Raw genomic sequence first — 16,280 nt, 5'->3', positions numbered from 1 at the left:
CTAAACCTATATTAGCACTACTTCTTTGTCTGTACAGATCACTTTTCAGTAGTCAACTCATTATCACTGCAGACAGGATGACAATGACAGATTTCACCTGTGAATAGATAGCACAGGATCCACAATTCACAATAGTTGATTGTCGCAGCTTTCTTGTACAATGATGGCGGCCCCCATAATGATGTTCAGGAAGCAGAATAAAAAAAATGACAGAAAATGAAAACAGATTAAAAAAAAGTTTTAACTGGCAGAAATAAATATAGGTGACACATTGACTTAGGCCTCTTGCACACAAAAGGTTTTTTTTCTGTTCCGTTTTTGCGGATTCCGTTTGTGGTCCGTATGGGGAACCATTCATTTCAATGGTTCCGCAAAAAAACGGAATGTACTCCGTATGCATTCCGTTTCCGTATTTCCGTTCCGCTGAAAGATAGAACTTGTCCTATTATTGCCCGAAAATAACGATCCGTGGTTCCATTTAAGTCAATGGTTCCGCAAAAAAAAATGCAATGCATATGTCTTCCATATCTGTTCCGTTTTAGCGGAACCATCTATTGAAAATGTTATGCCAGCCCAATTTTTTTATGTACTGTACTTACTGTTTAAACATTATTGTATGCTTCTGTTTCCGTTTGCGATCCGCAAAAAAATGGATCACAAACGGAAACAAAACGGAACAGAAACAGAAACGCTACTGAAACAAAAAAAAGAAAAGAAAAACGGATCAGTTTAAAACAGACCGCAAAACCATACGATCGTGTGCAAGAGGCCTTAGATAGACTGAAGATCTCGATTAGCTCACTGTGGGGGAGCTGTATATATAATCATGTTTTCGCTATCTTGTTATCCACAGAGGTGAAAGAGACCCGGCGGCCACTGGCGCATGAATGCCTTGGAGAGGCACTAAGACTCCTCCGCCAGGTGATTAACAAATATCCCTTGCTCAATACTGTGGAAACTTTGACTGCAGCTGGGACTCTCATCTCCAAGGTTAAAGGTTAGTAATGGTCCAAATTAATGGCTACAGCACAGTAGAAATAAAGAGCTGCTTTATCAACAGGGGAAAACTACTATATATTCCTCTCTTCCACAGCTAGGGCAGATCAGGAGTGGTCAGCTTGTACATAATTTTTGCAACTTTGGGCTGATGGGCTGGCTTTAGCGCTGCCCTAGCCAGTAAAACGGCTAGGGCAGCGCTAAAGCCTGCCCATCAGAGATGGTGACGTTACTGAACACACTGCCGGGCGGAAGTTTCCGCCCGGCAGTGTGTTATGATAAACAAAAGAGCCTGTGCCCTGCGCGATGTAGCGCAGGGCAAGGGAGCGCATCGGAGCATGAGATGCTCCGATGCTAGCCTCTGGGATGCTGCAGGGGTGAAAATAAGGGTATGTCCAGGTCCAGCTCTGAACCCGGACAACCCCTTTAAACTGTTGCCAAAAACACGTTGTTAAATCAGCTCCTATATATTTTATTTGTGTTCTTTGTACATTTTGCTTCATGGGAATGTTGTCTTTTTTTCTACCCATTAGGTTTCCACTATGAAGCAAGTATTGAAAATGAGAAGCGAGATTTTGAGAAGGCTCTGGAGAGCATGGCTGTATGCTTCAGCAGCACGTGAGTAACAACAAGGATTGAATAGTCTTGGAAATGGGTTCCTTTGGGCTCAATAAATTGGCTGTTGAATTGCAACGTATGGTGTAAATGTATCTGTGCTATTTCCAGAATCTCAGAATTCCTTATGGGGGAAGTGGACATCAGCACATTGTTATCGCTACCACCAGGAGACCAAAGCCAGGTGAGACATTGTGGCTTAGTCTACTGTATATCTATTCACTTTGGTTCCTCTGTAAAGTTCATGATGCGTAACATGTTTTATCAACTTTGATTTCCTCATAATTGAGCTTAGATCAGTATTCAGATAAAACAGAGGCAGCGCCTTTCGTATATTCCCACTAGATATCACATATTAAACATTCTGTACAGGCGCTCAGTTGACTTTGTTGGAAAAGTCTTCAAGCTTATTATATGTGACCCTTGGATAGGTCTCCTTGCTGTCCTACTGCCAAGTCCTCACCCAGTATGCATTCACTATAGTTTTGCTGGAAAAATAAAAAATGACTTCTATTGATCGTCGCTGTACAGAGGCACAGGCAGTGCTCTGTCTCATCACGACCTGACAAAGGAGGCTTTCTGCATCCGAAACGCATGGTCTTTAGTGTATACCAGGAAAAGAAAAAAATTTAGAAGCCAAGCTGACGATCTCCTGCCTCTGTACAGTGCCAATCAATACAAGTCCTTTTCTTAAATGTTTGCAACTCTGCAAACTCTTTAGATCAGTATTTAGGAGACAGCTGAAGGTTGAGCCACCAGACAGCACAATTAAAGGGGTTGTCTGCTTTTTACTGTTGATGACCTATCCTCAGGATAAGTCATCAATATCAGATAGGTAGAGGTCTGACTCCCAGGACCCCCGCTGATCAGCTGGTTGAAGAGAAGGCAGTACTTACACCAGCGCTGCCTTCTCTGCTCTGTTTATCTGCTTGCTGCAGCAATTGCATTGGTGAGAAGGTGTAATTACAAGTATGGTCTCCCCTTTCACTTCTATGGGACGGTTCTGTAGTATTAATTTGATCAGTCAGAGCCATCCCATAGAAGTGAATGGGGACACACCATACTTGTAATTACACCTGCTCACCACTGCAGTTCATGCGGTGAGCAGGTAAACAGTGCAGAGAAGGCAATGCTTCAAAACGGTATTCAGCGATGGTGCCAGGAATCGGACCCCCTCCAATCTGATATTGATGACCTATCCTGAGGATAAGTCATCAATAGTAAAAAGCAGACAACCCCTTTAATGGATTTCACAGTGAAGGTCATTCTGTAGTTTGCTATGTATTGAAATACATGCAGGCTGCAGAACGAAAAGAGTTCAGAATTTTTATTAAAAGACAATCACAAAAATTATTTTTAATCCAAAATACATGCAAAGTAATAAAATAAATTTTGACCCCAAGGGTGTCCTAGTCTCTAAGTAACATCAAATGTTCTTTATCATCTTCATTTATTTGTGTGCCCATAGCTAGATGCATTTTATTACCATGCACCGCCTACATTTCATTCAGAGATATGATAAACATTTAATTCCAAACCCTTTTTTCCAACAGTCTATGGAAAGCTTGTATGGTGGTCTGTCTGGTAGTGATAATGCACTCTCCAGTGCGGAGTATGTGGACACTGGTAAGAGAAATTACCATTGGAAATATTTTTTATATAGAAGGTGCGAGTCACAAAAGTAGTCATAGATGGTCATAGACATTCGCTTTGTTAAAAATCTGTGGGACCAACAGTGACATCCTGATTGGACTAATCTAAACACTGTGCTTCTTTATCCCGTCCACTGATACAGTACATATTGATATATATATTTTTTTTTATTCGTGTTTATTAAAACAGAAATTGTAATAATTATAATTAATTGATTGCAATATCCTTCCAAAATTTGATAAACACTACAGTGCTAGCACGTATTTTATCATCACCCCGGAAAGTACATGTGGAGCAATGCAAATGCACAGTGTTTCTCATGAGAGGAACAATTTCCCATTGGAAAAAGTATTTCTTTGGAAATTTTCTTTCTTTTCACGTTGTGACCATTACTTAATGAGCATTTGTGTTGAAGAAAAGACAAACACTTGTCATGATAGGAACATCTTTGCGTCCACTGTGTAATCTGAACGCTTGCAACATTTATGTTAATTCAGGAAGTCCTTTAGGTGACGATGTGGATGTACTCCTACAGAGGAGTGAAGGAGGTGTCCGAGCTGCTTTGCTTTATGCGAAAAACTTAGCAAAGTACATGAAGGATTTGACGAGCTATATAGAGAAAAGAACTATTCTGGGTAAGTTTTAATAAGGGAATAAGGAATATTTCTTACTGTTTTTTCTAAATATGTTTTGCCATAAAATCACATAGTGGTTTTTCTTTTTGTCTACCAAATGAGAAAGTTACATGACTTCTTCCCAATTTGCATGGGTCTTTCTTAAGTACAACATACCAACAGGCCAAGCTAAGTAACCTCACTATATGGTCTACCTGAAAATGTCAGATCATTGGTATATACTTAACATAATATTTGGATCCAGTTACCATGTCGGGAGTTTGTGGGGTGGATAAATCAAAAAATGTAGGATTCTATGCTCAGACTGGTAGGAAGAATTAGTCTGTCGCACAAAATAATATATACAAATCTCTGTATGCCAACATGTATAATGCACTACTTCTGCTGGATGGCACCACCATGCAAATTGAGTCTGCTGCCATATTAGTTTGTATCTCTGTTATTAAAACATTATTAATAACTCTTGTTGCTATTACCAGTAGCACCCATCACCCCAGGGAAACACACTCTGCCAGCTCCCTGTATTATCCTGAGATCGGAAGTTCAGGAAAAAACAGACTTAGGGTCCATTCACAGGGTCCGTTGTTTCTTTCCTGATCTGTTCCGTTTTTTTGCGGAACAGATCTGGACCAGATCTGGACCCATTCTTTTTCAATGGGTCCTGAAAAAAAACGGACAGCTCAATGTCTGATTTTTTTTCAGGACCCATTGAAAATGAATGGGTCCAGATCTGTTCCGCAAAAAACGGAACAGATCAGGAAAGAAACAACGGACGTGTGAATGGACCCTTAGGGTACTTTCACATTAGCGTTTTTCTTTTCCGGCATAGAGTTCCGTCACAGGGGCTCTATACCAGAAAAGAACTGATCAGGCATATCCCCATGCATTCTGAATGGAGAGTAATCCATTCAGGATGCGCAGACCTTTAAAAATAAGAAAAAAATAAATACCGGATCCGTTTTGCCTGATGACACCAAAAAAACGGATCCGGTATTGCAATGCATTTTTCAGACTGATCAGGCATTTTTCAGACTGATCAGGTTCCTGATCAGTCTGAAAAATGCCTGATCAGTCAGAAAAAATGACATGCGTTTGCATACAGGCAAAGGAACTGCCTGCCGTAATCAAACAACGCAAGTGTGAAAGTACCCTAAAGTGCATGCTGGAACAGTTCAGCACTAGTATGAAACTAGCCTAAGTGAACCACAGGATAGGGGATAACTATTAGATTGAACGAGAATGTTGTTCATGGAAGGACACCGCTGATGTCCAAAAAAATTTAAACATTTCTGCCCGTCTCAAGTTTGCCAGAGACCATCTGGATATTTCACAGTGCTTCTGGGAAATTGTTCTATAGACACATTAGACAAAAGTCTAACTTTTTAGCACTTTAATGCACAAAGCTATGTTTGGAGGAAAAGAGCACCCCAAAACCTAATTCAAACTGTGAAGCATGGTGAAGGGAGCTTCATGGGTAGGGGCTGCGTTGCTGATTTGGGGTCTGGACTCATTGCAGTCATTGAGGGAACAATTAATTCTAAAATGTATCAAAACATTTTACAGGAGAGTTTACAAAATGTTCTGTGAGATACTATGTATGTTAACTGAATATATTTACAGCATTAGGCCTCATGCACACAACCGTTCCGTTTTTTGCCGTCCACAAATTGCGGATCCGCAAAACACGGAAGCCGCCTGGAACGGAACAGGCGGCCCATTGTAGAAATGCCTATTCTTGTCTGCAAAACGGACAAGAATAGGACATGTAATATTTTTTTGGCTGGGCCACGAAACGGAGCAACGGATGCGGACAGCACACGGAGTGCTGTCTGCATCTTTTGTGGCCCCATTGAAGTGAATGGGTCCACACCCGAGCCATTGAAGTGAATGGGTCCACACCCGAGCCGCAAAAACAACCCGCTCGGATGTGGACCAGAACAACGGTCGTGTGCATGAGGCCTTATAGTGGAAAGGGAGTAGGACATTAGCTCAGGAGCTGAGCTCGCCTGCAGGGATCAGGATTGTAGATAAGATCCCAATTATTTAACTATTCAGATGCTACAGCCAATAGACAGCAGTTAGAGTGAAGGGGTTAACTCTGTCCTCCAATTGCCTTCTCCTCCCCACAGTGGAATTGTGCTGTACCGATTGGTTGTTATAGCAGCTTGAGACCTTGTGAGGGAAGAGTGCACAATCCTCTTAGGCTAGGGCTACACAATGACGTGTGTCGACTTATTGTCGCGCAACACATAGGGCACAACTACACTGCTACACGTGTCGCGCGACATTGATGTCGCACCAATGTCGTGCAACAATTTTTATAATGATAGTCTATGGTGTCGCACTGCGACATGTGACAGATGCAGAAATATTCATCTAGGATGGATTTTTTCCGATTGTTGCAGTCGCAGCATGTCGCATGTTGCAGTGCGACACCATAGACTATCATTATAAAAATTATTGCGCGACATTGGTGCGACAAAATGTCGCGCGACACATGTTGTCGTGTAACCCTAGCCTTAGACTGCAGTAGTAAACTATTGCTGCCTGTGATATAAGCAAGCGAACAATCAAATGTTCAAATCCCTTAGAGGGCCTAAAAATAAATGGAAAAAACAATAGCTTGTAAAAATATATATTTTTAAAGTAGTAAAAATTCTAATTGCCCCCTTTCCCAATTTTACATATAAAAATAAACAATAACAATTAAATGTAATTGGTATTGCCATGTCTGAAAATGTCTAAACTATTAAAATATAAAAGTATTCATGATGTGTGGCGAGTGGCGTAACATAAAAAATTATCAAAATGCCCAAATCAAACTTTTTTGTCCCCCCAAAAAAAGCTGAACTGAAAAACATATAACGCTATAAAAAAAAAACACAAAAAGAACCCTTACACAGCTGTTCAGACAGAAATAAAAAAAGTTATGGATCAAAATATGGCGACACAAAGCTTTGTGGAAAGTAAGAAAGGCATGTCATTTTTAGCGCACAGTGAACGCTGTGAAACCAAAACCCGAGAAACAATGGCAGAACTGTGGCGTGTATTATTTTTCAGTCGCACTCTACAAAGAATTATTTTTTAGTACATGATATAATAAATTATACAATGCCATTAAAAATATAGCTTGTCCTGGAAATGTGAAAAAGTCATGACTTTTGGGAGACGGGGAGAAAATAAACAAACACGGGAAAAAAAATATTTTAATGGCACCAAGGGGTTAACCTGCTCAAAGAATGTACAGTACAGACCAAAAGTTTGGACACACCTTCTCATTCAAAGAGTTTTCTATATTTTCATGACTATGAAGGCATCAAAACTATGAATTAACACATGTGGAATTATATACATAACAAACAAGTGTGAAACAACTGAAAATATGTCATATTCTAGGTTCTTCAAAGTAGCCACCTTTTGCTTTGATTACTGCTTTGCACACTCTTGGCATTATCTTGATGAGCTTCAAGAGGTAGTCCCCTGAAATGGTCTTCCAACAGTCTTGAAGGAGTTCCCAGAGATGCTTAGCACTTTGTTGGCCCTTTTTGCCTTCACTCTGCGGTCCAGGCTCACCCCAAAACCATCTCGATTGGGTTCAGGTCCGGTGACTGTGGAGGCCAGGTCAGTCTATGGCACAGCACCCCATCACTCTCCTTCATGGTCAAATAGCCCATTACTTTCAAAGGTTTCCAATTTTTCGGCTTGACTGACTGACCTTCATCTCTTAAAGTAATGATGGCCACTCGTTTTCTCTTTACTTAGCTGCTTTTTTCTTGCCATAATACAAATTCTAACAGTCTATTCAGTAGGACTATCAGCTGTGTATCCACCTGACTTCTCCTCAACGCAACTGATGGTCCCACCCCATTTATAAGGCAAGAAATCCCACTTATTAAACCTGACAGGGCACACCTGTGAAGTGAAAACCATTTCAGGGGACTACCTCTTGAAGCTCATCAAGAGAATGCCAAGAGTGTGCAAAGCAGTAATCAAAGCAAAAGGTGGTTACTTTGAAGAACCTAGAATATGACATATTTTCAGTTGTTTCACACTTGTTTGTTATGTATATAATTCCACATGTGTTAATTCATAGTTTTGATGCCTTCAGTGTGAATATACAATTTTCATAGTCATGAAAATAAAGAAAACTCTTTGAATGAGAAGGTGTGTCCAAACTTTTGGTCTGTACTGTATATTCAGCCCTGCTTGACAGGTCACGTTAAATGTCTCCTTTCCATGCAGTCTCCGCTCTCAAATCTCGGTGTGATGCTAATTCTTCCTTTGTTTAGACCCTGGCATTTCCTCAGGTTGACGCTATAGTTCCTAATTTCTGTACCAGGCTTGTCATCCTGAATTTTTGTCTTCTTTTACATCTCCAACTTTATATGTTTCCTCTTTGCCACAGAGATGGAATATGCCAAGGGGCTTCAGAAACTGGTGAACACATCAAAAAATGCCCTGACTCAAGAGGTATAGTACTACAGCTTGCACCATTCTTGTCCGTTTTGCATCTGAGAATCATTCAAATGAATAGGTGCAGAAAGAAAAAACAGATGCACTCGGATGAATTTACGTATGTTTGTGTTTTGTGGATGGAAATAGGAAGAGCGTCTGATTCAAGCCTTATGGCTATCATGTAATATGTTTTAAAAATCGGTGTTCCTCTTTCCATAGTTCCTATGTTTGTTTTCTTTCTCAGCAATGCATGCCTTTCCAGTCCATCTATTCTGTAGCTTTGGAGCAGGATCAGGACCACGCACATGGTGTTCTGCACACATCGCTGACGCTGCAGCAGCAAACGTTTCTGCAGGTATATCATACAAGTATTTTGTATAGCTGAATGTCAATGCCATTAATCATGATGAGCACCAATATGAATTATATAGTTTACCTTTTAAAATATTGTACTCTCAAAAGCCAGTGAACATGCGCCGTTTGGAACATGAGAAACGTAGAAAGGAGCTGAAAGAGCAGTGGCAGAGAGCCCAACGCAAACTGGTAGGACCATTTTGCTGCAGCTTAAACTATACTTTACATAACTTATCCTTTAGTGTTTACTATCTGTTGCAAACACTTTACAACTTTTAGCATTTTTTTTTGGAAACTCCTCAGTTGGAGGCAGAAACGAACCTGCGGAAAGCAAAACAGACATACATGCAACGCAGTGAAGAGCATGTGAAGGCACAATACATCGCAGCACGTGCTGAAGAGGAGCAGAGTCACAGTGGAACAAAATCCATTGACAAGAAAAGGCGGACAGAGGAAGAAGCAAAGAACAGGGTATGTATGGTATAATGAGAACAAAAGGAGTCAAAGGGGGTCATTTATCAAACTGGTGTAAAGTGGAACTTGCTTAGTTGCCAATGGCAACCAATCATATTTTCCAAAGGAGCTGTTAAAAATGAAAGGTGGAATCTGATCGGTTGCTATGGGCAACTAAGCCAGTTCTACTTTACACTAGTTTGATAAACGACCCCCTTTGAGTCCTGTGATGTCAGCCTTTACACATAGCATGGTGACAAATTATTCAATAAAACAGTGAATCTTTTTTACAGGATACATTTATTTATATCTCTTAGGCCCCTTGCAGACGAGCGTGTCCGGATTATGTCCGGATGCGTTGTGGATGCGTTCAGTCAAAACTGCGCGATTTTGCAAACAAAGCCATTCAGTTTTGTTTGCGATCACGTTCAGTTTTTATCGCGCGGGTGCAATGCGATTTACTGCGCTTTGCACGCGCGTGATAAAAAGCGGAATGTTTACAAACAACATCTCTAAGCAACCATCCGTGAAAATAGCATTGCATCCACACTTGTGGATGCAATGCGATTTTCATGCAGCCCCATTCACTTCTATGGGGCCAGCGTTGCGTGAAAATGGCAGAATATAGAACATGCTGCGATTTTCACGCAACACAAAAGTGATGCGTGAAAACCACCGCTCATGTACACAGACCCATTGAAATAAATGGGTCCAGATTCCGTGCGGGCGCAATGCGTTCTTGTCACACATTGCACCCGCGCGAAATTCTTGCTTGTGTGAAAGGTGTCTTAGGCTACATGCACACGACTGTGAAAAAAAGTCAGTTAAAAACTACACTGATGCCTTTCTGAGAAACGGACATTAAAAATGGACCCATTCAATTGTATTTGGGCAGTCTGTCAGTGAAAAACGGACAAGATAGAACATGTTCTATTTTTTTACGTCCGTTTTTCACTGACTGGCTGTTAAAAAAAATGTACATCACTTGCATGTAGCCTTAGACTCTTCAACTTTGAATATATGTTTAAAAAAAAAATTCTTACAGGCTGAAGAAGCAATGGCAACTTATCGAACATGCATTGCAGATGCCAAGACACAGAAACAGGAACTGGAGGATGTGAAAGTCAATGTTCTCCAGCAACTGCAAGAGATCATCAAACAGACTGACCAAATCTTGCGCTCGGTACACAAATTATTTTCAACTATACTTATTTTTTTTAGAACTCTATGTACTTTCTACTATAGTAATATCATTACAAGCATGCTGTGTCTCTGCAGGCCACCATCTCTTATTATCAGAGCATGCACATGGAAACAGCACCGTTACCAGTTGGGTTCCAGACATTATGTGAGAGCAGTAAATTGTACGACCTGGGACAACAGTATGCATCGTATGTTAGACAACTTGGAGCTGGAGCAGAACCTGAAATTTCTTATGACTTCGAGCCATATACACCACAAATATCAGCGTATGAAATTATTCTATAGTTTGCTCTATTATTGTACATCTTGTCACCATTTTGGTTTTTACAAATGTTTTAAAATTGTTTTTGTATGTTTAGGCCACCATGCATTCGAAACAGAAAGTCAAGTTGGAGCTCAAAGGATTGTCCATCTACAGAAAATAAAGACATTACAGGAGAAGACCGTACCGTGGAGAGGAGAGGTGAGAAAACAAATAACTCCATAGAGGGTTTTTTACAAGCGTTTTGATAGCTAAAAAATTGCTGTCACTACCTGATTTGAAGTTTTGTATTGTCATTTACAGTAGAATTACAAAAGGTAAACCAAAAAGCCAGAAACAGATCCCTGCATAGTGATCTACAGTCATCAAAGCTAAACAAACAAGATAATCAAATGAGCTGTCCCATGTCCGTACGAAAGTTTTTAAAGGTAGAAGGTATAATAAATGTTGCAACAGTTCGGCAACCCTAAATGATCGTTCGGCCAACAGCCATCTCTTCCGTGTTCCCCATACACATACCGAGCGTGTCTCTGTATCCTATGAAGAGAATGGAGAAAGCTGCTGCCTGAAAGTTCTGACAGTGGCTTATCTTCCCGGAAAACAGAAGGATTGGGCGAAAATATGTATTTCACCAGATCCATGTCTCACCTGAGAAGTGTCGGGGGAGAGTCCGAAGCTCCCCACACACATTAGTGTGTCAGCTGAACCTGCCATTCTCAGTGAGTTCAGTATGTGTATGGCCATCTTTAGAACCATTTCTTTAAAAGAGGTTTTATACATTTAGGGATTTAAATCAATGAGGACCTGTCGCCACAAAATACAGTGCAAGAGATTTGCTGAGCAGATTGAGATAAAGGGGGTCATTTATTATACTGTTTCTACGCAGAAACTAGGTGCAGATGGTCGGAAGCTGTCTTACATTTAGGACTGGCGCTGGATCCGCCTCCAGCTATGGGCCTATATTAAGATCAACGTCTAAAACGCCAGTCTTAATAAATGTGCCCCATTGTTGGCACATAGTTATTAGGGGGGATTTCTCAGAAACTGTACAGCAATTTTCTGGTGTTCAAAGGTCGCAATTTCTTGCACAATTGCCAATTTTCAATTTTACATTTTTCTCCCTACTTTTAAAAAAGTGCATGAGGCTTAGCAGGAGGGTGTGTGGCCTAGCACTGCTCAACAGATTTACTATCATTTATGCCAGAAACTGTTGTAAATTATTGCAAAAAACCTACACAAGCTTCGGCATAGATGTGCTTTTCTGGGGCACAGACTTCCAGATGATTCGCTAAATGTATTCTCTTTAGATTCTCTTAATAAATTTAGTGCTTCTTACTCTAGCACACTAATAAGACCAGGGTAGGAAACGTAAGATATTGGGATATATTACTATAAGGGATTTTCTCGGAATATGTATTGGTGGCCTATTTGAGATTTAAAGGGGTTTTCTCACTTCAGCAAATAGCATTTATTATGTAGAGCAGGGATCAGCAACCTTCGGCACTCCAGCTGTTGTGAAACTACAATTCCCAGCATGCTCCATTCATTTCTATGTAGGTTCTTAGAAGAGCAGAGCAAGTATGCATGCTGGGAGTTGTAGTTTCACAACAGCTGGAGTGCCGGAGGTTGCCTACCCCTGATGTAGAGAAATTTAATACAAGGTACTTACTAATGTATTGTCATTATCCATAATGTCTCTTTTGCTGGCTTCATAAATTTTTCCATCACATTATACACTGCATATACATTATATTATTTTCCATCACATTATACACTGCTTGTTTCTATGGTTACGACCACCCTGCAATCCATCAGTGGTGGTCGTGCTTGCAGACTATAGAAGAAAAACACCAGTCTGTGGGAGCTCCCATGGTCCTGGCCACCAGAGAGGCCGGCACTTTTTACTATAGTGTGCAAGCATGACCATCGCTGCTGGATTGCAGGGTGGTCTGTAACCATGGAAACGAGCAGTGTATAATGTGATGGAAAATGAATCCAACCAGCAAAGGAGACAATATGGATAATCACACTACATTAGTAACTGCCTTGTATTAACTTTCTGTACATGATAAATGCCACTTGCTGAAGTGAGAAAACCCCTTTAAACATAGATGACCTAGCCTAAGAATAGGTCAACAGTGTTTAAATTAAAAAAAAAATAAAAAAAACTTGAAGGTGATGCATTTATATGACAGATAATTTGCGTTTGTCCACAAGTCACACTTACACTTAGTTTTGTACATTCAGGAGTATACGGTAAGTGTATGTATGATATTATATGGATCTAAGTGAATTGATTTAACCTTTAATCATTTATTAGGAGGAAAAGGCCATCAAGTGCATAAGTCATGGCCTAGTGCTCTGACTGATGGAGATCTGACTGGAAGCAAGGAATCAGCAGGTACTAAACATGGTAAAGCAGCAGTAATATCCACAAGTTCTATGTTCATCCACAAAACATCCTTTTCAGGTAAGACATAATATACAATATATCTTTTGGTTTTATTTTACAGGTTTCCAGGAAAATCTTATACAGCCTATTTCACCCACAGGAGGTGATGAAAACAAAAGACTGGCTTCACTAGAGCAAGGTTGTCAACCATGAACTTGAACTTAGATTCCTTCATTATATCTCACAAATAATTGCATACAGTTTTCAGTGAATACGATTTCTGTCCAAAATGTAAAACTGGGTATATTTTAGTAAATCAGAAGTTAGAGCAGCAGCCAGAAGTTTAGTAAATGTTTGTTTTAGGCCTCATGCACACGACCGTTGTTTTGGTCCGCATCCGAGCCGCAGTTTTCGTGTGCTGTCCGCATCCGTTGCTCAGTTCCGTTTTGCAGACAAGAATAGGCAGTTATATCAATGGCTGTCCGTGCAGTTCCGCAAATTGCGTAACACACACGGACGCCATCCGTGTTTTGCGGATCCGCAATTTGTGGACCGCAAAACACACAACGGTCGTGTGCATGTAGCCTTACTTACAGAGATATTGCCATTATTTTGTTTACTGCTGCAGCCTTTTTTGTGACAACACAAACTGCAAGTATTGCTTTTTTTTAAATTATTTTATGCGTGTCTCTCCCCCTGCTCAGAAAACCCATTTTATGACCACAATCATTTACAAGTTTATGAATAAATTGACCATCCTAGCAATCTGCCAGAAAAAGTAATTCTAAATGTTGCTTAATGGAAACCAGAGGAATTCAGAACTTCACTTCAACATGTAAAATATCAATGGAAAACACACAAATCTTATCAGTCAACAAGATATCAGCATTAACAAGAAATAAAATATTTTTGCTACTTATTTTTTTCTTCTTTAGACATTAATGGGCTGCCTTCTTCCTTGGAGGTACCTCACTCCAGTGGTCCATTCCGTAATGTTGGCTTATCCCGGGCAGCTCGTACTCACAGGCTACGGAAATTGCGGACACCAAGCAAATGTCGGGAGTGTAACAGTTATGTGTATTTCCAAGGAGCTGAATGTGAGGAGGTAAGAGGTGATGAGTGTGAACATGGGATGAAAACATTAAAGAGGTGGTCCCTTGATCAGATCTCTCTGTTGGCCAAAGCTGAGGGACAGTACAAAAGGTTTTTCTTACTCTGGAGGAACATTGCTGTCTATGGTTTAAGTGAATGCCAAGCAGCTACCCCAGTGATAACTGCTGATCATGGCTGGCCCCCCTCTAGTTGGCAGAGAACCTGCTCAGTAGAAAAGGGGTTGTACTCAGTGGAAGCCTCCTTATTCTTGCATCAGTATTCTAAAGGTTGGACATACTATCTAAAAGTTGCTAGAATTTTTCCATGTTTTAAGTGTAGAGACTGTGTTTCACTGTTTTCATTGATTCTTAATTTTTCTACACCTATTTCTTTATTCTTCTCAGTGTTCCCTTGCTTGTCACAAGAAATGTTTGGAAACTCTGGCAATACAGTGTGGTCACAAGAAATTGCAAGGTCGATTACTTTTGTTTGGCAGGAACTTCTCAGACGCAGCGTTGAGATCTCCAGATCACGTGCCTTTCCTTATTGGCAAATGTGTTTCAGAGATAGAAGCACGTGCGCTAACCATGAAGGTGATGAATTAATGAAAATACAGATGCTGACTTTTTATCATTTTTATCTAAACATAGTTAATCGGGATTAACAGTTTCCCTTAAACATTCTAAGACTGCATCAGTACATCCATTCTCCACTGCGTCTTCCTATGTTGCTCATAGCTTTACTGTTTGGTGATGTTCATATTGGATTGTCTTCTAGGGTATATATCGTGTGAATGGGGTAAAGACTCGTGTGGAGAAGTTGTGCCAGGCATTTGAAAATGGGAAGGAGTTAGTTGAACTTTCTCAAGCCTCACCACATGATCTGAGCAACGTCCTGAAACTCTATCTTCGCCAGGTAAAAAACATTTACACATATTGTTACTTTATATTTTCCTCTAAGTCCAGTGTGTTGAATTAAACTTCCAACAGAGCCTTCAAGAAAAATAAGCAGAAAATAATCAGGTCCTAGTTTCACAAAATAAATGTGGGTTGGCAGCTATCTCACTTTAATTTCATTATTATTAAAGGGGTTGTCCCACGGAAAATATTAAACAGCTTTCAAACCAGCATCTGGAACTGAATACTTTTGTAATTGCCATGTAACTAAAAATTTTGTATTGCCACTCAGTTATTTAATAAAATGTATCTGTTTAGCGCCACCTGCTGTTTGTTGTTTTTCTTATTTCTCTGTCCACCTCACTAAAGTGGACACACATGCTCAGTGACATCCTTCAACTGCTTCCTGAGCTATAATAGGGAAAGAGCTGCAGCAAAAAAGGACATGCCTACTAAGCTGCCAGCTTGATATAATCTTGCAGGACAATTGCAGCAATGAATGGGAGGTAATCTCTGGATCCAGAGCTGGTTGTAGATTTCTTAGAATTGTCATGTGCTATATGCTATCTCATTTGTTACATTAATCATGGTATAACTCCTAGTTCTACAGCTAAATTGCTCTAATGCAAGACAATGTTCATGACTAATACATTCACTAACCATGAATAACCCCAGTACATTTACTTCTTCAGCTCCCTGAGCCTCTAATGCCCTTCCGGCTCTATAATGGTTTGATGGGTCTTGCAAAAGAAAGTCTTCGTGATGGTGAAACCGGCAAAGCATCCAGACTAGAGGACAAAGGTGCGGAAACGGAACCAGAGGTACTGGCTATGGTGGAGAGACTGAAAGAACTGCTACAGGACCTGCCCTTTGAAAACAGGGTCACATTGCAGTATTTGGTAAAGCATTTGTGCAGGTATGTTTACTGAACAGAAAAAATTATTGGATGAGTAACGCTGGACATACACATTAGATAGCTGTCAGCTAATCCTCCTGACTTGCACGTACACGCTTACCTAACATACACATGTTTTGAATGGGAATAGTGGGGTAAGCTACAGTACTGCCAGACATATCTCTGATGGCTGCTTATCTCTCCTAAAAACAAAAGGAATGGGCATGTTGAGATTTGAGACTTTCCCGTACACTTTAGATGGTCAGCTAATTCCACCAAAATCTGTGGGACTGGCTAACAGTATTCCAATATGTATGTTCACCTTACAGTTAGTTACAGTAAGCTGTACAATCTGTGTGGTAGTCATATTTAATATCTT

The 16,280-nt window shown here is 40.3% G+C and overlaps 1 protein-coding gene across 3 annotated transcripts in view; it reads left to right on the top strand.

Annotated features, from left to right (window-relative positions):
* The window catches only part of ARHGAP45 (Rho GTPase activating protein 45), an 82,174-nt gene that overhangs the window by 46,559 nt on the left and 19,335 nt on the right, over positions 1-16,280 (top strand). For 2 of the 3 annotated variants that reach the window (XM_040417576.1, XM_040417578.1), the window contains 18 exons: positions 854-997; positions 1,530-1,614; positions 1,723-1,795; positions 3,165-3,237; positions 3,762-3,899; positions 8,305-8,369; positions 8,599-8,709; positions 8,817-8,897; positions 9,012-9,179; positions 10,207-10,344; positions 10,440-10,630; positions 10,724-10,827; positions 12,947-13,039; positions 13,140-13,217; positions 13,954-14,123; positions 14,515-14,703; positions 14,888-15,025; positions 15,699-15,922. In XM_040417576.1, the coding sequence (XP_040273510.1) occupies positions 854-997; positions 1,530-1,614; positions 1,723-1,795; positions 3,165-3,237; positions 3,762-3,899; positions 8,305-8,369; positions 8,599-8,709; positions 8,817-8,897; positions 9,012-9,179; positions 10,207-10,344; positions 10,440-10,630; positions 10,724-10,827; positions 12,947-13,039; positions 13,140-13,217; positions 13,954-14,123; positions 14,515-14,703; positions 14,888-15,025; positions 15,699-15,922 (2,263 nt within the window). The remainder of the gene's footprint in view (positions 1-853; positions 998-1,529; positions 1,615-1,722; positions 1,796-3,164; positions 3,238-3,761; positions 3,900-8,304; positions 8,370-8,598; positions 8,710-8,816; positions 8,898-9,011; positions 9,180-10,206; positions 10,345-10,439; positions 10,631-10,723; positions 10,828-12,946; positions 13,040-13,139; positions 13,218-13,953; positions 14,124-14,514; positions 14,704-14,887; positions 15,026-15,698; positions 15,923-16,280) is intronic. The other variant, XM_040417577.1, reaches the window with a different exon arrangement.

This window comes from Bufo bufo, chromosome 2 (genome assembly GCF_905171765.1).
Source record: "Bufo bufo chromosome 2, aBufBuf1.1, whole genome shotgun sequence".
NCBI classification, from domain to species: Eukaryota; Metazoa; Chordata; class Amphibia; order Anura; family Bufonidae; genus Bufo; species Bufo bufo.
Note: the sequence above shows the minus strand (reverse complement) of the source record. Positions and strands in the feature narration are given on the sequence as shown.